This window comes from Bos grunniens, chromosome 13, assembly GCF_055505025.1.
Source record: "Bos grunniens cultivar Pamir isolate PY7600 chromosome 13, Bosgru_T2T1.0, whole genome shotgun sequence".
NCBI lineage: Eukaryota > Metazoa > Chordata > Mammalia > Artiodactyla > Bovidae > Bos > Bos grunniens.
The window spans coordinates 72,492,139-72,514,607 of record NC_141177.1 but is presented as its reverse complement, the minus strand read 5'-3'; the positions used below and the strand labels follow the sequence as shown (position 1 = coordinate 72,514,607).

The 22,469-nt window shown below is 44.2% G+C and overlaps 1 protein-coding gene and 1 long non-coding RNA gene across 4 annotated transcripts in view; one reads left to right on the top strand and one right to left on the bottom strand.

Annotated features, from left to right (window-relative positions):
• Positions 1-11,957: 11,957 nt before the first annotated feature.
• LOC147361217 (uncharacterized) lies at positions 11,958-19,852 on the bottom strand. The gene is made up of 2 exons (XR_015139929.1): positions 16,174-19,852; positions 11,958-14,072 (listed from the first exon to the last, which is right to left on the bottom strand). It is a non-coding gene; the product is annotated as an uncharacterized LOC147361217 (long non-coding RNA).
• CCDC3 (coiled-coil domain containing 3) overlaps positions 15,514-22,469 on the top strand; it is a 136,424-nt gene continuing 129,468 nt past the window's right edge. For all 3 annotated transcript variants that reach the window (XM_086334951.1, XM_086334949.1, XM_086334950.1), the window contains exons 1-2: positions 15,514-16,110; positions 19,969-20,143. In XM_086334951.1, coding sequence (XP_086191077.1) covers positions 15,737-16,110; positions 19,969-20,143 — 549 coding nt within the window. In that variant the 5' untranslated portion in view covers positions 15,514-15,736. The remainder of the gene's footprint in view (positions 16,111-19,968; positions 20,144-22,469) is intronic.

Here is a 22,469-nt window from a genome sequence, read left to right as displayed (position 1 = left end):
TAAGCTGCTCTCTTAGTTCATCCAAGGAGTATCTTAGAGTTTTTTATTTCTAGTTCCTCCAGGGGTTCCTATCAGGCTCCCCTGGATTATTGGGAGGAAACTGGACCCTGAAAGTAGCCCAGGTGAGTGGGAACTCGGAAGGCGTGAGTTCTTGCCTTGAAGTTCAGAGCCTTGAAGCAGCCATGCAAGATGTGGCCAGGACGAGCTGCCAGTGCTGCTGGGCTGGTGTGTAGAAGAGGCCCCTGGGAAGCTCATAAATCCCTCCTTCCCAGGAGACTTAGCATCCAGAGCAAGGTGCTGGCTCTCAGGTGCTCTAAGCTGTGGGCGCTTTATTCGTATTATTGTTTCTAACCTGCTAATGCAGGCTGCGTGTAAGTACAAGGAGAGGAGCGACTTGGGTTCCCATGCAAATCCTCCTGAGCGCCCCAGCCTGCTGCTGCCTTCCAAGAAGAGATGCGGCGGCTTTGCTGCTGAACCTCGGCAAGTCCTCTACATGTGTTTGTGATAGGAGCTTCCTCTTCCAGAACAGATACTGTTGGCTGTTTGTTTTGCTGAGACAATCAACTTTTGTTCTTTCCCAGCAGAGCGCCTACACAGCCCTAGGCTTCTGTTTCTCTGGACTGTGGAAACACTGCTCTCCTTTTCAGCTCTCTTTGGAAAACTGTTAGGGACCTCCTAGAGAGGAAAGCTATTGCTTGGGGTTCTAAGTGGATCCAGGGGAGGAGGAGGGTGGTGTGGGCACAGATGATACATGCACCAGTTTCGTTGAGACAATGCAGATTGTCTTCAATATCAAACGATACACCTCTGGAAATCATAGCTGGCCAGGGGGTGGTTCACAGCTTAAGAAATGGCTTTGCAACATGTTCAGAGTGTGGCAAGTCCTTCAGGATTCTGAGCCCAGTTTTTTCAAGCTACTCAATGACATGGGAAAGGAGGGGGAATGTTCTAATGTGAAAGAAATGTAAAAGAGACCTAAGTCACATAATAATAACCTTACATAGTGTCTCAAAGAAGCCTACAGTAAGAAAGAGTGTATTAGGTATTTGAGGAACTTTTAGATATTTGAGAACAAATAGGAATTTGTCTGTATCTGCTAGGTTATCAGATTTTTTGGTATATAATTGTTCATCGAAGTCTCTAATGATCCTCTGTTCTTGTGTCTTATCATTGGTAATGTCTTCTCCTTCATTTAGAATTTTATTTCGGTCTTTTCTTTTTCTTGATGAGTCTAGCTAAAGATTTGTTTATATTTTTAAAAAACAGAGCTTATTAGTTTCATTGATATTATGTTATTTTTTTAGTTTCTATTTCATTTATTTACATTCTGTTCTTTGCCTTCCTTATATTAATTTTGGGCTTGGTATGTTCTTATTTTTCTGGTTCCTTATTAGGTTGCTTATCTGAGAGTGTTCTTTTTTCTTAATATACACATTTACTGTTATAAATGTTCCTCTGAGAACTTCTTTTGCTCCATCCATTAAGTTTTGGTGGTATTCGTTTTCTTTCTCTCTCTCTCTCTCTTTTTTTTTTTTTGGTGCCTAATATCTATTGTTTAGCTGCTGTGCTATAAAACCCATCATAGTGTCATGCCCAAAGGTGCAAGTTTCTTTTATCTGACTTTCAGGAAGCTAGTAGAAAATTAATGTAAGACATGCTGGAGCAAAACAGGAGCAAAAAGCACTGAAGCTTGCAGAGGCCACTTCCACCTAGTGAAGTCCCCGCATGCAAGATTGCCACCCAGAAACAGAGAGAGCCATGGGGCGCTCTACTTGGGCATCCTGAAATAATCCCAGAGCTGCGTGTTACAGAGATGTCCTTCAGTCTCTTCTGTTTGTAACTCAAATGTACAGAACGAAACTAGTTCCTCAGGCAGTATCAAAGCAGCTTTCCTCATGTCACAAAAATTTCCAGAAGTTGGAGACTTGGAAGTGGATCCCCAGTGGGGGCAGTGGTGACAGAGCCCACAGCAGGAGCCTGGGGGAGAGGCTTACACGCCTCCACTCTCATCCTTGCTCACACAGCACACCCCTTGTTTAGAACAGGTTACTCTAAATCAGCAGGAAATTCCAAGCATGGTTAGATCGCACAATGACCCTTCACTGTCTGTCGAGCGCGGACAGTGTGGCCACCACGTTTCAGGTGCAGCGATGCAGCAGGGACGGAGACACCGTGCTTCCTGTCGTTGTGGCATTTATAGTCGCGCAACGTCTGAAGTAACCTCATGTATAAAGAGGCAGAAACCTGGTTTTGGTAGACTTGATTGTCAGAAAAAGAGATCGTACCCTTTACACTTTACTGTCCTTCTATTTTCTGTATTTGTGTTTTTCGTCAGTTTGTCCTCCTAGGACTCCAGCTCAGACCAGTTATGTAGCAGTCTAAGAAACCAGCAGTAGTCCACAAGTTGGCTCCAATATGCTTTTTTTCTTTGGTGGATGAAGTAGCATAATCCACTAAATCCCTCAAATTTTGGTACTGCTCTGTCATCTGGGAGTGCTCTAGGAACTGTGAATTAGAAAAACGTTGACAAATAAATTAGAAATCCCAGTGAGGTTATTCGGATGTCTGGGTCACATGTGTCCCCAATTCTGTTCTGAGATATTCCATTGACTACCGATGCTGAGACCCCATGTCTTATGTTGACCTGGCCTTTGTAAACCAGGGGGGTCCTGATAAAAAATGTGGTCAGCATTCCACTGCAGAATCATGGTATCTCCCTAAGAGGAATATTAACCTTGATTTCCACCACTAATTGAGAAGATAGAATAGAAGGTTTAAATGCTGGCTCCAGCATTTACTAGCAGTACGACCCTGAGAACTTAAGCAAGTTAATATAACCTCTCTAAACTATTGCTTTAGTTCATTATCAATAAATGAGGCTAGTAATATTTACCTTGTAGTGCTGCAATGGTTAAATGATAAAGTCCGTGGTAGAGGTTCATATACACTGTGGGCTTCCCTTGTGGCTTAGGTGGTAAATAATCTGCCTGCAAAGTGGGAGACCTGGCTTCACTCCCTGGGTTGGGAAGATCCCCTGGAGAAGGGAAAGGCTACCCACTTCAGTATTCTGGCTTGCTTTTAACTTATACCCCAGGCGTCCCCTCACACGCTGATTCTGGACTTGGCCATGTGATGAGCCTTGACCAGAGGAGCGTTAGCAAGAGTGATGCAAGTGAAAGCCTGGTAAGTCCTTGCACATTGGGCTCTGTTTTCTTGGAATCCATCTGCCATGCTGTGAAGAAGCATAAGCAGCCATGTGGAGAAGCCCAGTTGGAGGAGAATGGAGGCCTTAAGCCAACTCCCAACTGGGCTCCCAGCCTGCAGCCAGTACTGATTTCCATCCATCTGTATGAGTCCATTTTAGATCTTCTAGACATCCAACTCAAAGCCAGCAACTTTCTTGAAGCCTAGTAACCTTGTGGTCAACCCCCAGAGCTGTAAGAAGGAATAAGAAATTGTGAGAAGCCATTAGATTTGGGGTGATGTGTTCTGCAGCAGTCGATAGCTAAAACAGAGCCGTGTGGAGTCCTGCCACCACAGGTGGCACTGGTTTTGTGTCTGCTGGAAGAGTGGAGAAGTCTGGAGGAATGACGAAGAGACTGTTTGGTGCAGGCTGAAATGCAGTGGAGGCTATCCTACTGGAAGCTGCAGGAAAGAGAACTTGAGTTCTATAGCCACAGAACAGTTACCAGAACTCTGCCGGTGGAAATAAGAGAACTAGAAGAAGCGCCTCATGAACTTGGGGTCTGGCTAAGGAGATTCCTGGACAGGATGTTGAAAGTGTCATCTGCCTCCGTTTAGACACCTGTGGTAAAGTCCAGGAGGAGCTACTTGAGCTAAAGAAGGAAATGTTTAGATTTCAAGCAAATTTAGAAGAACTAAAAAGGCACTAGAACTTGCTGGTTTGATAATAAAATTGCTTTCATCTCTCCAAGGAAAATTTCTCAACGTGAAAAATGGCCTTGGTTTGAAGATGAAATCCAGAGTGCTGTTAGTAAAGCATGACCTCAGGGTCAACGTCTCTGTTAAAACATGAACAAGATTTAAAGAATATCTCAGTGATCCTCTCAGCTAAACAAGAAAACTTCTAAGAATCTTAAAGGTACCATGCAAAGCAGAACTACCAGATCATCCAGAGGAATTGGGAGAAATGTTACATTGTTATTAAGTCTTTAAATATATGGGTGGTTTCTTATGCAGCAATAGATCAGCCAAACAGGTCACGAATGGTTTTTAGATGCGCTTGTATAATGGTAGGATAAAATATTTTTGACTTCACGTTTGACTTCACATTTGACTTTTGCCATATAGTCAGAAAAGGGCTACTTTTGCAAAAATATTCAAAAATTTAATTTTTACCCACTGTATCTTTGTCAACATCTTTATTTTCTCTTCTTAAATTGTTAACTGATCAAGTTGTATATAGGGCTTCCCTTGTAAGCTCAGTTGGTAAAGAATCTGCCTACAATGCAGGAGACCCAGGTTCGATCCTTCGGTCGGGAAGATATCCTGGAGAAGGAAATGGCAACCCACTCCAGTATTCTTGCTTGGAGAATCTCATGGACAGAGGTGCCTGGCAGACTACAGTCCACAGGATTGCAAGAGTCGGACACGGCTTAGTGATTAAACCACCACCTTCACAAGTTCTGTATATTCTTATTTATTATTGGCTTGACATATTTCAAGCAGTTCTATGATATTGCTTTCATCAACTTCATGAAATCCTGCACCTTTTGCAATATTTACAATTTCTTTTCACTTTTACTGTCCTTGAATTTATTATCTGCTATAATGTTGGTAGGATGGAAACTAATGTCTTGAAAGAATGAAACTTTGGTTAGACATTAATTTTATAAGTAGTCAGTTTATTAATGAATAATTTTTATTTAAGAAGTTTTGCTTCTTTTAAACAACCCAGACATTGGATTCTCATATAATGAGAGGCACTCCGGTACCACTCAATTTATAACTGAACAGGCCCTAGGACCACACAGGGCTTAACGTTCTGGGAGAAGCTGAGTTGAAGTATGTGATTCAGGCTCACCATCTAAGAGGAGCTTCTGTTTTTCACCCTGAATCTAAATCTTGGTGCAACCCACTCAGATGTAACTTTGGGGCGGGAGAGAACTAGAGAGAAGTCTGGCCCACTTAGCATGCCATTGTAGTGTGGAAGAGGTAGAGAAGAGAAATGAGTGCTCTGTGAAGACAGCTTCTGCACAGTGTGCAGAAGGAGGCTGACAAGAAAGCTCTGCCAATCCGTGTAATCCTCCAAGGCACCATGAGCCTGCTCCTGGCAAGTGTGACCTGAGGCATGTCCTGGGCGCTAGGCAATAAGATCAGTACATCTTCATCTCTTGTGGGAAGATAGAGGAAGGAGTGGATGAAGAAGTAGTAAAGCAGGAAAAGAGGAGTAAAGAATCTCCTGTCTCTACAGTGTCTGTCATACTGGAGAGAATCATCCATTAGCTGATGGGAGGCTGGTTGGTCAGAAAGTAGCGAAAGGAGGTAGGTATTGTACTCAGAGGGCAGATCCCTCTGTATTTCCCTCTTACGTTTCCCCTTTGGAGAGGAGATAAGAGAACTGAGCAAAGGAAGCCACACTTCTGGGCAGCGTTGCTTTAGCAACTGTGATAGAAGCTGGTTACAGGAATGAGCTCTCCTCCAAGTTGAAGTTCAGAAGTTATTGCTAAAAAAAGCTGTAAGAGTTTTTAAAAGCCCATTTTCCCCAAAGTCTGTTACTAGAAATAGGAGGGAATTGACTCCAAGAAAGGATTGAAATGGAATGAGAAGCTTTGGAGTGAAGATCTAGAGATTCGTGTCAGATTAAGCTGAGATTGAGAAGAGGAGAGAGATCCAAAGGAATGTATTGTACTTCAAGTGCATTTCTTTAAAAGAGTTATTCCAGAAGAGTTACCTGCTTCTATTGCTAAGTATTAAGCTCAGGTATTTCCACAAAGCACTCCTTTTTGTAAATAAAGAGTAGAACATGTATAGCTATATTATATTATAGTTATAATCTACTCCCAAAGCCCACATTTTTTTTTAGTTTGAACACACAAATTTAATACATGAAAAGATGACATTTAAACTGAATAAATTGTTTCAGTGTTAGATAAACTTTCAGCTGAGGTTGTACATTTATAGATCAGAACATATGTATTTGTCCATTCGTTTAACAATTATTCAGTGCCTTCTCACTGCTTGTCATTACATGTAGTGTTCATATTATTAATGCAGATTTAGAAAGCTTATTTTTAAAGGCTGTAATGTGTAAAGAAGTGTCACTGGCAGTAAGTCATAGAATTTTTAAATGGAAAAAAGTCAGTAATGGAAAATTTGGAAAAAAAACATATTCTTCTGCAATGTACTTTATCTTAGAGGTAGAAGTTGTTGAAATACTGACCACATTATGCCTTTGCAATGAGAGCACAGATAGAAAGGTTAATACATGCAGAAGGCAACTGAAAAAAAATCAGGGGGGAAAAAACATTCTAATTGTGATGCCTTCGGGGTTTTGCTATAAATGAACCTGTTGGACTTTTTCCTGATGCCAGAAAAGGGGCTGCAATCTAGTATTATTTATGTTTCAGTTATATTTATTAACCCTGTTATTCCAATGCTTTCACAATAAACATAAAAATCCCTGAACTGCTTCCAACTTTTCTATTCATTTCTCAACAGTCATCACAGTGTCCCATCAAGCCAAAAATCCTGTGAGATCCTTCCTCCGGAATAAGAGCCTGTTTCTCAGCAAGCTTTCCAACAGGATTTTAACTCTTCTATGTAGCTGGCAAAAACATTGAACCAGCAAATTGAAAACACACAGTGGTCTGTATGCTTGGGTCTTAATGAAATTTCCCATGTGTGCTATTCAGTCGGCTTCATACATTCTCAGGACAGGTACTGAAGAGCTGAGGACTCAGGCAAGTGCTCAGAGGTGAGAATTGGTCCAGGATACACAGTGTGTGAATTCACAGTCTAGAGAGTGGACCCAGCTGTGGGTCTTCTCTTTAGCAGGAGGGCTCTTCCCTTTTAAGAACTGTGTCCCATTCCGCCTGCCATGGCTTCTACTACCTCCCCGGGAGAGTTCACTTCCTGTGGGAAAGAACCACTCATTGATAATATCTCAGGGAAAGTCAGAGCAGCATTAGAATAATCACACAGATGCCCTCTCTCCACTTCTCAACTGTGGCTTATTTCCAGTTGCTTCCAAGGACACTGATGTGAAAGGGAACAGTGTGATATTGATGTCAATGAAACCCACCCTGCTCTCAGTCTGAGGGTTGGTTATGCTCTGAAATATAAAGGGGAACTTGGTTCCTTAGAGACTCATCTGAGCCCCACCATGCTAAATCTTAACCGTGGTCAGTTCCGTGGACTTTATTTAAGTGAAGGTGTTTCAGAGGACGTTGAACAAGGTTCTCAAGCCATTCTTCCCCAGGTAAAGGCTGTGTCTTCCAAGGCAAGCCTTTCTTTGCCCAACCTGTTAATGGCACCGATTTGACTTTGGGTAGATATTTCCCCCAAAAGGAGGGTGCTCTGTTTTATTCACTTCTGTATCCCCAGAGCCTAGAATAGGCTGACACATGGCAGTTGACAGGGAAATGTTGCAAGTTATTTGTTGAAACATACATGTGATTGACAACAGTGTCAAGATGCTCAGTCTATGCCTAACCACTTCCATTTGGCATCTAGAAACTTACACAAGAGGATGGTGGGGATTTGGTTTGATAGACTTAAAATTGCAACAGGAATTCTTAGACCCTTAGCTCAGCTTCTTGAAAAATCAACTAGTCCCCCTGTTTCTGTTCTGCCAACTGTGAAAAGGGATCTGGCCAAGTCTTCACTGTGACAGAGTGAGGGAAAAATGCGAGTGCAGTGTTTAACACCTAACAGAGTGATGCATTCTTGCGAGGTGCTTGTCAACTCCACTCTTAGCTTTCTTTTTCTGAAATGCAGACATGGAAAACTATAGAGTGAGATGTCTATCAAGAGTCCATCCCTCTTGTTTCTATCTTCTCCTGATAGAATTGTCATGGCTTCAGCACCGGAATGGTTGTTTAGGCTAAATATTGGTCCCCAGATTGGATGGATTGAAGCTATTATAGACAATGCCTACATGTCCTAAACCTGCCTTCTGAAAATGTACTCTATGAACTTGCAGGGGAAGGACAATGTATGTGGCATGTCAGCAGTCCCATAATTTCCCTGTTATAGAACAAGATTCCCACAGAGTTTGAACACAGAATTATCTTTCAGGAAGGCGCTGTTTGGGAGCCAAGGGACCCCAGGCAGGGATTCCTAACCCCAAGCCCCATTCCCAGCACCCCTAACTGCCTGTAGTTATGGGACCGGGGCAAGGCGTTTAACCCTTGGGACTCAGCTTCTTTGTCTGTGAAATAATACTGGCTTCCTGCCTCCCAAGGGGACAGAAGGAAGACTGAATTAATGTTTACATACCACATTGAGAACCTCCAAGAAAGGCACCATACAACTGGGACATATGATATAATGGGAAGAATGTCTTTTAAGTTGTTGGTCTCTGGTCAGCCTTTCCACATATCTCTGCTCAGGCCTGTTCCACATATACAATATTAAAACGACAGGTGAAGGGGTTTGATTGGATAGTGTGCTAGTCAGGCATTGTCAGAAAAACAGATATATATATATATATAAAATACCACCAATATGATATGTATATATGTATATATAATATATATCAGGACATACCTCTATTTGTATATACTTAGAATATAAGCATATATTTTTTCATTATGTTTCACTTCATTGCACTTTACAGATATGTTATTTACAAACTGAAGTTTTGTGGCAACCTGGTGTTGAGCAAGTTGGTTGGTACCGTTTTCCCACCAGTATTTGCTCACTTTGTGTTTCTGAGCTTGTCTCACTCAGGTCAGCCCAAGGCTGAGGGTTTACTCTGACAGTAGTAGGGATCTATACTAATGCCTTCTTATGGTCCCAGGAGCTGCCTGTGGCTCAAATCATGAACTCTTTATTGCAAACTTCAGACTTAAATTGAAGAAAGTAGGGAAACCACTAGGCCATTCAGGTATGACCTAAATCAAATCCCTTATGATTATACAGTGGAAGTGGCAAACAGATGCAAGGGATTAGATCTGATAGACAGTGCCTGAAGAACTACGGATGGAGGTTCATAACACTGTACAGGAGGCAGCAATCAAAACCATCCCTAAGAAAAAGAAACGCAAAAAGGAAAAATGGTTGTCTAAGGGGGCCTTACAAATAGCAGAGTAAAGAAGAGAAGCAAAAGGAAAAAGAATAGGAAAGATATACCCATCTGAATGCAGAGTTCCAAAGAATAGCAAGTAGAAATAAGAAAGCCTTCCTAAGTGATCAATGCAAAGAAATAGAGGAAAACAATAGAAAAGGAAAGCTTAGAGATCTCTTCAAGAAAATTAGAGATATCAAGAGAATACTTCATGCAAAGATGGGCATAACAAAGAGCAGAAATGGCATGAATCTAACAGAAGCTTAATATATTAGGAAGAGGGGCAAGACTACACAGAAGAACTACACAAACAAGATCTTCATGATCCAGATAAACACGATGGTGTGATCACTCAACTAGAGCCAGACATCCTGGTGTGAAGTCAAATGGGCCTTAGGAAGCATCACTACGAACAATGCTAGTGGAGGTTATGGAATTCCTGTTGAGCTACTTCAAATCCTAAAAGATGATGCTATGAAAGTGCTGCACTCAGTATGCCAGCAAATTTGGAAAACTCAGCAGTGGCCACAGGACTGGAAAAAGTCTGTTTTCATTCCAATCCCAAAGAAAGGCAGTGCCAAAGAATGTTCAAACTACCACACAATTGCACTCATTTCACTTGTTAACAAAGTAATGCTCAAAATTCTCCAAGCCAGACTTCAACAGTACGTGAACCATGAACTTCCAGATGTTCAAGCTGGATTTAGAAACGGCAGAGGAACCAGAGATCAAATTGCCAACATCCATTGGATCATAGAAAGAGCAAGAGAATTCCAGAAAAATATCTACTTCTGCTTCATTGACTCCACTAAAGCCTTTGACTTTGTGGATCATGACAAACTGTGGAAAATTCTTAAAGAGATGGGAATAGCAGACCACCTAACCTGTCTCCTGAGAAATCTGTATGCGGACAAGATGCAATAGTTGGAACCAGACATGGAACAATGGACAGGTTCCAAATTGGGAAAGGAGTACGTCAAGGCTGTATATTGTCACCCTGCTTATTGAGCTTATATGCAGAGTACACCATGCGAAATGATGGGCTGAATGAAGCACAAGCTGGAATCAAGATTGCCAGGGGAAATATCAATAACCTCAGATATGCAGATGACACCACCCTTATGGTAGAAGGTGAAGAGGAACTAAATAGCCTCTTGATGAAAGTGAAAGAGGAGAGTGAAAAAGCTGGCTTAAAACTCAACATTCAAAAAACGAAGATCACGGCATCCGGTCCTATCACTTCATGGCAAATAGATGGGGAAACAATAGAAACAGTGAGAGACTTTATTTTGGGGGGCTCCAAAATCACTGCAGATGGTGACTGCAGCTATGAAAGTAAAAAATGCTTGCTCCTTGGAAGAAAAGCTATGACCAACCTAGATAGCATATTAAAAAGCAGAGACATTACTTGGCTGACAAAGGTCCGTCTAGTCAAAGCTTTGGTTTTTCCAGTAGTCATGTATGGATGTGAGAGTTGGACCATAAAGAAGGCTAAGCACCAAAGAATTTTTGCTTTTGAACTGTGGTGTTGCTGAAGACTCTTGAGAGTCCCTTGGATTGCAAAGAGATCAAACCAGTCAATTCTAAAGGAAATCAGTCCTGAATATTCATTGGAAGAAATGATGCTGAAGCTCCAATACTTTGGCCACCTGATGTGAAGAACTGACTCATTTGAAAAGACCCTGATGCTAAGAAGGATTGAAGGCAGGAGGAAAAAAGGGGATGACAGAGGATGAGATGTTTGGATGGCATCTCTGACTCAATGGACATGAGTTTGAGCAAGCTCCGGGAGTTGGTAATGAACAGGGAAGCCTGGCATGCTGCAGTCCATGAGGTTGCAAAGAGTCAGTCACAACCGAGCGACTGAAATGACTGAAGTGACTACACTGAACCTCTTACATCTTGGAGGGAGCAGAGACTTGTCCTCACTGGAGTAGATATATTCTAGGTGTACATCTGCCTTTCCTGCCGCACAGTGCTTCTTCCAGGAACTCTGTCCACAGAACCCACAGAACCCATCTTCCAGCATCGTGGTACTTCCTGTAGCATTGCTTCTGATCAGTGATTTTCATAGCATCTCTTCTTTGATGGCAAAGGGAATACAGCAATGTGCCCTTGGCCGAGGAATTAACTGGTTTTACTGAGGACGCCATCACCTAGAAACAACTGGGCAAATTTTGAAAGCTTACTGAGACAGTGTGACAGCTAAAGAGGACTCAAGTGAGTCGGATGGGAGTCAACATCCTGAAAGGGTGGGGTGCAGTCTTAAAGGGTATTGTGCATGCTGTGAAGGATACAGTGTATATTTGAAGCATAATGGTGCTATCTTCCCCCCACAGCCAGAACATATGGGTCTTGTAATCAAGGGGTGGAAGCGGCTTGTTTCACTACTAAACCCACAACTCAGTTGTAGAATTTTTGCTTCCCATCCTGGCTTCCTTGAGCTCTGCTTCTTTGGAGATCTTGGTCCCCAAAGGGGAGCTACTCACCAGGGGACGCTCACATATGTCCAGGGCTCCAGGTGAACAACCCCAATCAGGGAGGCATTCTGCCAGAGCTTCCAGTGAAGCAAAGCATGACTGATGTGTCTGTGAAGAATCCAGGAGAAGGACACCCCTCACAGGCCCCTGCATCCGGAAAATGCATTCTGGGTAGCATTGGAAGAGCTTTGATTCTGTCCAGTTTATACAACGAGAGAGACATCAGCTGTGCATACTGATTTTTACTTATTTGTTCATCTAAATGGAAAGAATAATCAGGGTCTTCAGGTCTGTGGAAACAGAAAAACTTTTTCCAGCCCTCTGAAGCACTAGATACAATTTAAAGAAAAACTTCCTTATTCTCTTGTCTGCATAAGTTACAGCACTAACTTAAAATAAACTTAACAACTTAAAATAGAGCAGGGCTGCTGGTGAAAACAAAATTAATGTTAGTCCCTCATTTAGCCATCACTGGTGATTCTGCGAAGGTTATTACTATTTACATATTCAGCTTCTTTTTAAATATTCAGGTATTTATTTGGCTGCACCGGGTTTTAGTTGTAACATGTGGGATCTACTTCCTGGATCAGGGACTGAACCTGGGTTCCCTGAATTTGGAGCATGGAGTCTTAGCCACAGACCACCAGGGAAGTCCCCTCTACTTGTTTCTTGATAAAGGGCCCACCTGTGCCTTTAAAACATTGCTTGTTTTGTCCATATTTTAATGCTGTAGTTAAGAACATGAACTCTGAAATCTGATGCTGGTGTTTGAATCCTGGCTCAGTTCCTTTCTGGCCATGTGATCCTGGGTAAGTCAATTAACCTCTCCATACCTAAGTCCCCTGTCTCTAACCTGAGGATGATAGCAGTGCCCATTTTGAGTGTTTGGAGCATTCATTAGGAGAACATAGGCAATATGTTACAATAGTATATACATATTATGTAATAGTGTATACATAACATGTATACACTATTGTAACATAATATGTATAATAGTGTATACATAATATGTAATACATATTACAACATAACATACTATGTTGGCAGGTAGTAAGCGGTGAATAAATGTTAGCAGTTGTTATTGTTAATATTATAATTTGGCAATGCTTGCTCTAAGTTAGCGTGCCAGAAATATAAACCATTTTATATCCCCTCTTTCTCTACAAACCTGCAGAACACCTGCTAAATGACTGTTATGGATTGAATTCTGTCCCTTGTTCACATCCCCTCCTCCCTGCCCTGAATTCTTCTGTTCAAGTTTTAACCCCCAATGAGACTGTATTTGGAGATAGCACCTTTATGGAAGCGATTAGGGTTAAATGAGGTCACAAGAGTGCAGTCTAATCTGATAGGCCTGGTGTCCTTAGAAGGGCCAGACATTTCTGTCTCTCTATATGTACAAAGAAGACAGGCCATGTGGGGACACGGAGGAGAGGTGGCCGTTTACTAGCCTGGAACCAATCCCATTGACACCCTGATCTTGGACTTCCAGCCTCCAACACTGTGGGAAATAAATGTCTGTGTTTAAGCCCCTCAGGCTGTGGTATTTTGCCATGGCACCCTGAACAGACTAAGACGTTATGAAACGTTTTAACTCGTATATTGAAGGAGAGACAAATGGGCAGTCCTAACGTAGGATGTCTGATGCCATCCTCAAATGCCATTTCTCCTTGTGTGAAAAGCTTAACTCTACCATCTCCCATGGTGGTGGTGGGGTTGTCGGGAGGAGTCATATACCATCGGGACTACTGTCCACTTGCTTCCCTCAATATAACTGTTTTCTACAGAATTAATCGAGGCTCCAGGCTGACTTCCAGCTATGTAGAGGTTAGTTATTGTCCATGAGGAGCTCTTACTCTTCTTTCCTCTTCCAACACAGATGATCTTGTAGGAATAAGAATCTGGTCCATTGAGTCACCACTTCCCTGGTGGCTCAGACGGTAAAGAATCTGCCTGCAATGTGGGAGATCTGGGTTCAATCTCTGGGTTGGGAAGATGACCTGGAGGAGGGCATGGCAACCCACTCCAGTACTCTTGCCTAGAGAATCCCATGAATGGAGGCGCCTGGGAGGCTACAGTTCCTGGGGTTGCAAAGAGTAGGACATGACTGAGCGACTAAGCACACATCTGTCCGTTGAGTCACCGGTTGGATTCTGGATTGGTGTGACCTTATGGATCTTTAGCTTTCATTCCCTCAGAAGCTGGGCCACACTGGCTGGAGTCCTGGTCATTTCACTTCAAGGCATGCCCAAAGACTTCCAGGGTCTTCTGGTTCCGTGAGACCATGCTGCTCATGGCCTCTTCCTCCTGAGTCCCTGTCTCACGCCAGCTGGATTTCTGCCCTGTCACAAGAAGCATATATGAATTTAATTGTCCTAACTGAAGACTTGGGGATCACAGGAAGATTTGGTTGTCACAGGATGTGAGGCCTTGGAATTTTCTCTCTTCCCCCCTCCCTACTTTTCTCCTTACCTTTCCTTTCCGAATTCCCTAAGAACTCTTCCTTTCAGTCAGAGATGACTTTGGCTGAGTTCTAAGACTTAAACTTGCAGAAAGCCTGGTTAATAAGATGCTTGCAGAACAAAGAGCCTTCCATTTTACAGCAGTTTTGCTTATCAACTTATCGTAAATATAATATGTATGACATATGTACAATATGTATATTATATCCATCCTATTTCATATATATGATGTTTTGACTGTATAAAATATTTATACTTATAAATAATCTTTTCTTGCTACATGCTGCTACTGCTAAGTCACTTCAGTCGTGTCCGACTCTGTGCGACCCCTTAGACGGCAGCCCACCAGGCCCCGGTGTCCCTGGGATTCTCCAGGCAAGAACACTGGAGTGGGTTGCCATTTCCTCCTCCAGTGCATGAAAGTGAAAAGTGAAAGTGAAGTTGCTCAGTCCTGTCCGACTCTTAGAGACCCCATGGACTGCAGCCTACCAGGCTCCTCTGTCCATGGGATTTTCCAGGCAAGAGTACTGGAGTGGGGTGCCATTGCCTTCTCCCAACATGAAGAATAATTAAGGTAATTGGGAGATAAAAGGAACTGCCTAATTTGGAAATAAAGATTTAACTGTGGAGTTTAGGTCTCTTCAGAGTCACTCATTGACTTGTGAAAAGCTCTTCGGAACTTCTGAATCTATTTCTCAGGTGTAGGGTGTTCAGAATCTGAAAGTAGGAATGAGGTCAATCATGAGACCATGTGGCTGTAGGAAAATCCAAGCAATGTGAAAAGCTTTGGCTTTTCAGATGTTGAAGGCTTTCCTTAGAGCATTGTTAAAACATAAGAGATGGAAAGGGAGAGAGAGATTCAGAAAAGATCACACAGAATTTCCAAGGTAAACTCTGCGACAGTAAAGTTAGATTTCTGTGCCATCTGAGTGTAAATGAACTACTCAGAAAATGCAAAAACGTACGCTGAGTACTCTTGGCAATTGACGGCAATCATTCTAAGAAGGCCATGTCTGGAGCGCGCTTTGTGCCTGCAGAGCTTCCACCTGGTCGGTGCGCAGGGCGCTCGAAGACCGCTGGGCCGCCGCTCCCCACACTGACTTTTCGGCCGCGGACCTCCCCGCTGGCGCAAACACGGAGCTCGGCCCGGGGGCTCCCGGTCCAGCGCCGACTGAGCTGTCTCCCCAGCACCGCGCGCCGCTGGACGGCTTCCCGCCTCCGCCCCTCCCGCTGCCGCCCACGCCCCAGCCACGGGGGGCAGGAGGAGGCGGCGGCCGGCCCTCCCCGTGCCCTTTTAAAAGCCGCCCAAGCGAGGCCCGGCAGGGGGATCCCGGCGGAGGAGGGAGCAGCACGCTGAGTTCTGCAGCGGTGCGCGGAGCCAAGCGCCCCGGGCTGCGCCTCCCGCTGGTGGGGCCCGGCACTTCGGGCTCCCGGACGCTCTCGCTGCCGCCGCGGGCCTCCCCGCCCCGGCCATGCGCCCCGGGTAGCGCGCCTGGGGCGCGGCGCCCACCCGGCGGCTCCCGCCGCCCGCCCCCGCCGCCGGCATGCTGCGCCCGCTGCTGCTCGCCGCGCTCTGCCTGGCCGGCGGGCTGGGGACCGCCCGCGGCTGCCAGCTGCCCTCCGAGTGGAGACCCCTGAGCGAGGGCTGCCGAGCCGAGCTGGCCGAGATCATCGTGTACGCCAAGGTGCTGGCGCTGCACGAGGAGGTGCACGGCCTGTACAACTACCTGCCCTGGCAGTATGAGGCCAGCGACGCGGGGCTCTTCTACTCCGCTGAGATCGAGATGCTGTGCGACCAGGCGTGGGGCAGCATGCTCGAGGTGCCAGCGGGTTCCAGGCTCAACCTCACCGGCCTGGGCTACTTCTCCTGTCACTCCCACACCGTGGTCCAGGATTACTCCTATTTCTTCTTCCTCAGGTGAGCCTGCCACCTCCCGCCCATACCATCCTTTCTGCCACTTGGCACGGCCAGCAGAGGTACCTTTATCCCCAGCAGGCTCAGGAACTCCTCCAGAATCCCGTCCAGGCGATGTTAAGTGATGCCCTGGTCTCCCCTGGTCTCCTTCCCATTTTCTGCTCTTTGGTGCTCCTCGTGTCTACAGAGATCTTGGAAGCCTCTGGCTAAGACTGTTGAAAAAACAGGGATGGCTCCCGTGCTTGACCAGGGAAGAGTGTTTCAGGCCAAAGCTCAAGGTGGTTTCCAGCAACAAACAGCCTATTCCCGATAGCAGAGGTTTATGCGGGGGGTGATGGGGGAAGAAGGCCCTGGTCACAGCGCTCTGAGGAGTATGAAGGGCAATCGGACAGGCGCCCTCTCTGGGTGAGTTCCATGCAGGTTGGTCTGTGGTGCAGATGAGATGCCTGTGGGTAAGAGTTCAGGTGACGGCGTCTCCTGGAGTTTGAAATAAGAAAGTGGAACCCTAATTGAGGTGGAATCCTTATAGAGGAGGAAAGCTATTTTTTAAAGTGGATGCTGTGGGAGTCGTTTGGGATGGACAGTGGTCAAAACCAATCCAAACACCTTTGGAATCAGACAATTGTTGGAATTCTGGCTGTGTTCTTCCTGTCATTTTGAGCAAGTTACTGACCTTGTCAAGAACCTCAAGAGCCTCACCTTCATAATGTGCCAAACGAGGTTGGTTGAGATTAGAGCCTAGTACCTGCTGCAGAACACCTGGTGCAGGTCAGATGAGGCGCGTGTAGTTGCTCAGCTCTGCACACCTGCTTAAACGCCAAGACGGGACCGAGTGGAATGCAGCCCAGCTGTCCTCGTGTTCCACTCGGATTAGCTCGTATCAGCTGCCAGCAGATCTCAATGCCAGGCTCTTCCAAATAGCCAAAGTTGACAGAGGAAGGGCCTGGGGGTGGGGGCATTAAGGGATTGGGAAGGTGCTCACAGAGCTTTGAAGAACAGAGAGGTGAATTAGACCAGGCCTTGTCTGTTGGGAGACTCCTGGAATCTTGTGAAGTTCCATGAAAGTTTGTCGTGTGGTCACGACGAAATGCATGTAGATAAGGGTTCAGGTTATGGGTTCAACTGAAGTTTGCAATACAAAACAGCAGGTGGAACCCTAATACATTGGTTCTCTCCAGTTGGAGGAGGAGGCTGAAACAGAGGAACTGGGAGGAACCTCAAAATGGAATCTAACGGATAGTGATTGGACAATAAGTCCCATCTTCCCAGTATGTGGCAGAGCATTAAGGATATTTGGAATAGCCATGACCTTGGTCTGCAGACTAACTTTTAGCTCTTGAGATTTCACATCACTGAGAAAGAAGACAGAAGGTTCCACAGAGGGGCGTCCGTAAGCTTGCAGTAACACATGTTTTCCATATTAAAGCCAGAATATCTAAGTTTAGAATACATGGCGTGCTTTGTGTTGGCTTGGGTGGTTTAGCCAGATTAAGTTGAATTTAAAAAAAAATACTGGAGAAATACAGTTTCTAAATAAAGCTGGCAAGGAGTGAGATAGTACCTTCTCGATATGGAGAAACTTAGATTTTTACATGTCTTTATAGGGAAACCAGCTCTAAAACTATTCAACAAGAAAACTTTATTTTCCAAAGTAAAAAGACCCACAGTACTTAAGGAGACATTATTTTCTTTTCCGATTTTATAATGAAATACAGTTTTGTCCACTGGCTCTCTGGTGGGCAGCCAGCTCTTTCCTCTTTTTCTCTGACATATTTATAAAACGTTAGGGCAGAGATACAGAGTCAAATGGTGGTCTGACAAGATTTCTATTTCAGAGGGCTGTATTGCCCTGATGTGTGTTAACAACCACAAACAAATCATTCCTCTGTTATTCTGGGCCCCTCGGAGAGGAGAACAGATTCTGGTCAGTGTCACGGGAGAGAGTGGCAGTGGAGACTCTCTGGTGAGCCCCCAAATGCCTACTTTGGGCTGGAGTGCCGCTTCCATCTCTCCTTTTCCTTCTCTTGACTTCTCTGTCTTGCCAACAGGTACTTTACGCAGGGTTCTGTTAAAATGTTAAGTTTTATATGGTGCTTACTCTGTGTCAAATACTTTACTTACTTTTAAAAAAATGCACTCCTCATCATTAAACAAATAAGGATGCTGTTGTCATCCTCATTTTATAGATTGTGCTTTAAGCTTAGAGAATTTAAGAAATTCGTTGTGTGTCAAACAGGAGATAAGTAGCAGTGGTAGGACTTGAATCTTGGGTCATTGCAATTGGCTTTCCTTTGCCCAGGAAACAAGGAGCACTCCACTAGGAGAAGGAAGGCAGCTTGGGAGATACACAAACGTTCACCCGCACCCGTCCCCCGACTCACATGTTTTGAAAAAGGATAGACACGTGCAGTGTGAGGTAGAGAAACAACAGAGAGAGTGACTCCTCTAAGGCGAGCCATGTAAATGTGTAATTGGAAGCTGCATGTAAATCAGTGAAGTTAGAATATACCCTCACACTGCACAAAAATATCTCACAGTGGTTTAAAGACTTAAACATAAGACATGATGCCATAAAACTCCTAGAAGAGAACATGGGCAAAATGTTCTCTGACATAAATTGGACCTTTGTTTTCCTAGGTCAGTCTCCCAAGGTAATAGAAATAAAACCACATATAAACAAAGGGGACCTGATCAAACTTATAAGCTTCTGCACAGCAAAGAAAACCATAAAAAAAAAAAAAGACAACCTAAAGAATGGGAGAAAGTATTTGCAAATGATGCAATAGACCAGGGCTTAATTTCAAATATACAGACCATACAGCTCAACAACAAAAAAAACCCAATCAAAAAATGGGCAGAAAACCTTAATAGACATTTCTCCAAAGAAGACATGCAGATGGCCAGTAGACACATGAAAATATACTCAGCATCGCTAATTCTTAGAGAAATGCAAATCAAAGCTACCGCCAGGTACCATCTCCTATCAGACAGAATGGCTATCATCAAAAAAGAACAAATAGCAAATGTTGGAGAGAGTGTGGAGAAAAGGGAACCCTCCTACACTGTTGGTGGGAATGTAAGTTGGGGTAGCCACTATGGAAAACAGTATGGGGGATCCTCAGAAAGTTCATAGGACCACCATATGACCCAGCAGTCCCCCTCGTGGGCATATCCCCGGACAAAGCTGTAATTCAGGAACATACATGCACCCCCATGTTCATAGCAGTATTCCCAACAGCCAAGATACGGAAACAGCCTAGATGTCCCTTGATAGTTGAATGATTAAAGAAAATGTGGTATGTATATATGAATATTACTCAGCCAGAACAAGAAAGAAAGAATGCCATTTGCAGCAACATGGATGGAACTAGAGATAATTCTACTAAGCGGAGTAAGTCACAAAGAGAAGAATAAATACCATATTATATCACTTATATGTGGAATCTAAAATATGGCACGAATGAACCTATTTACAAAACAGAAACAGACTCATGGATACAGAGAATAAACGTGTGGTTGCCAAGGGGAATGGAGGGAGGGAGACGGACGGACTGGGTGTTTGGGGTTAGCAGATGCAAACTGTTATATTTGGAATAAACAGCAAGGTCCTACCTTAGCACAGGGAACCATATCCAATCTCCTGGGATAAACCATAATGGAAAAGATATAAAAAATGTATATATATGTATAACTGAGTCACTTTACAGCAGAAATTAGCACAACATTGTAATTAAACTCTACTTTAAAAAAAGATGTTGTATAACTGGCAACTCTGTCACAGTCTTCTGTTGATTCTCAATTCGACATGGCACACCCCATGGGTGTCCAGCCTACAGCTCTTGCCTCCTTTTTTTCCATTAGGATGGATGAGAACTATAACCTCTTGCCTCATGGAGTCAATTTCCAAGATGCCATCTTTCCAGACACTCAAGAGAACAGAAGGATGTTTTCTAGCCTTTTCCAGTTTTCAAACTGTTCACAAGGGCAGCAGCTGGCGACTTTCTCCAGTGACTGGGAGGTCCAAGAAGACACTAGGGTAAGAATTGGCTATACCCTGTGCTATAGCAAAATAATAAGAGAGCTATGACTCATACGAATGTTGAGAGCAAGGGGGTCAAGAGGCCTCTTCCAAAGTCCAGATCAAGAGGTATTTTTCACCCTCTCCACAGCCCTCCCAGAAGCTGACAAGCACTGCTCACAAACTCTGGAGTCCTCAGGCTGTACTGTGTGGCATGAGGTTCCTCACAAAGTGAGGGGACAAGTTGGGCTGAAGGTTGGCATGCTGTGCCTTAGTTTCCTCTTCTGTAAATTGGAAGCAATAGTAACATCTGTATCTTAGGGCGGATGTGACATGATTTAACTATGTAGGGAATGTCAATAGGTAAAGCCTTTAGTGAGGTGTTTGAGAGTAAGCACTCAATACACTGAGCTGTTATGACTACTTCTGTTGTTGATTTCAAATACTTATGTATGTTTTTACTTGGCCCTGCTGGGTCCTAGTTGTGGCATGTGGGATCTTCAGTCTTTCTGCAGCGTGCAGGATCTTCAGTTGCAGCATGCAAACCTTTAGTGGCAGGATCTAGTTCCCATGGAACAGAAGGATCCGGATCACTCTGGGCATGAAGATAGAAAAGGCACCTTTCAGTCTGAGGCAGATGCCTGAGTTGTGAGGATATTTCGAGGACTGTCGCTTTCTTCGAGCAGTGGCATGCAACTGAGCCAGGGGAGCAGGGAGGCCGTGGCCCATCGCTCCCAGTCTCCCACCAAGATGTTTATAGGACCACGTGACAGACCGCAGGAGACAGTTCTGATGTGGGTTAATGAACCAACGTGCATGTATTAGGTGGTTTCCTTCTTTCCCGCATCTGTGGTGGCCTTGGTGGGGGCGCTGTCTTTCTCTTGTCTTGTGGGTTGCCCTAGGGGAGTGACCTTGTTCTTCCAAACCTCCTGCCCAGGGCTCCATGGCACCTGGAGGCTTTCTTCATGTTCTTTGCACAGAAACTGTTCTCATCGTGGGCAAATGCATCCGACTGCAGAAAAGTGTTGATTCTTCCTTTCCATACGTTATCCAGGGTTCCTTCCTTAGGCCTGCCCTACTGACGGTTCTCAACTCCCTGACCCCTCTTCAAGATTTGCCAAAATCTTCTGAGTGCTTGTCATATATTTCACTCCCCACATGGATCTAAACACCTTTCTTTCCCCTGCCCCACTCTTCTTTTTTTCCTACCCGGCTCTTAATCTGTGCCAGCGCCCACTCCACATTGAACTGGAACCACCAAGTATAAGCCTGAGTATCCCCAGCCTGGGTCAGACCGTAGCATGTTCAAATTAAATCTTTTTAGTCTTGGTCCTGTGGTTCTCCATTTTGTGGGATTTTTGCTTCATGTACTAAATCCTTGGTAATAGTACACTGATGTCAAGAGATCAGATGTTGATCCAAAAATATCTCGCAGCTGAGCCCCAAACTCTTTAGATATATAACTGATTAGCCCTGTGGTCACACAATGAAGCTATTAACATTTTACTGCAATTAGATTCTCCATCATTCGAAAAAAATAGAACAATGAGACTGTGGAGAATTGTTTTAATGTGAAGGCAGTCCTGTTTTGGGTGGTCAGATGTTGATCTTGGGGAGAATTCCTCTTCCATTTCATCATCCTGGTCTCTTAGATAACAGAGGGTGGGTATGTGTGTTTGCGCTGAGTCAGAAGCTTTTGGGGAAAGAGAATTAATTGTTCCAGGTTGCTGAGCTGCTGCAGAGCCAAATTGAGGTGTTGATGGACTTTGTATGTGTCACGTCTTGGCTCCTTCTTCTGCCCACTTTGAAAGGTACCACATCAGAGCTGAGTTAAATTAGCTAGTTCATTTGAGAATTTAGGTTTAAAATAAAACTACGGTGCTAGCATTTATATTTTATGATATTCCATGAGATATTTTTACTTTCTCTGCAGTGATTAAAATAGTTGTGAATTGAAGGTGTCAGAATTAGACGAAGAGTTATGGACAGTTACTTGCTTCTTTCTTGAAAAAAAAAAACTAAAACTAAAAATTATCTGCCTTAAAAAAAAAAAAACAACTTATGTTCAGTTGCGCTGGATGTTTGTTGCCGTGAGGGCTTTTCTCTAGTCATGGTAAGCAAAGGCTACTCTTTGTTGCAGCGCACAGGCTTCTTATTGCAGTATCTTCTCTCATCGCAGAGCACAGGCTCTGAGCACATGGGTCTCAGTAGTTGTGGGTTGTGGGCTCACTAGTTTTGGCACACGGGCCTAGTTGATCTGCAGCTTGTGGGATCTTCCTGGACCAGGGATTGAACCAATGTCCCTGCTCTGGCAGATGGATTCCTATCCACTGTGCCACCAGCG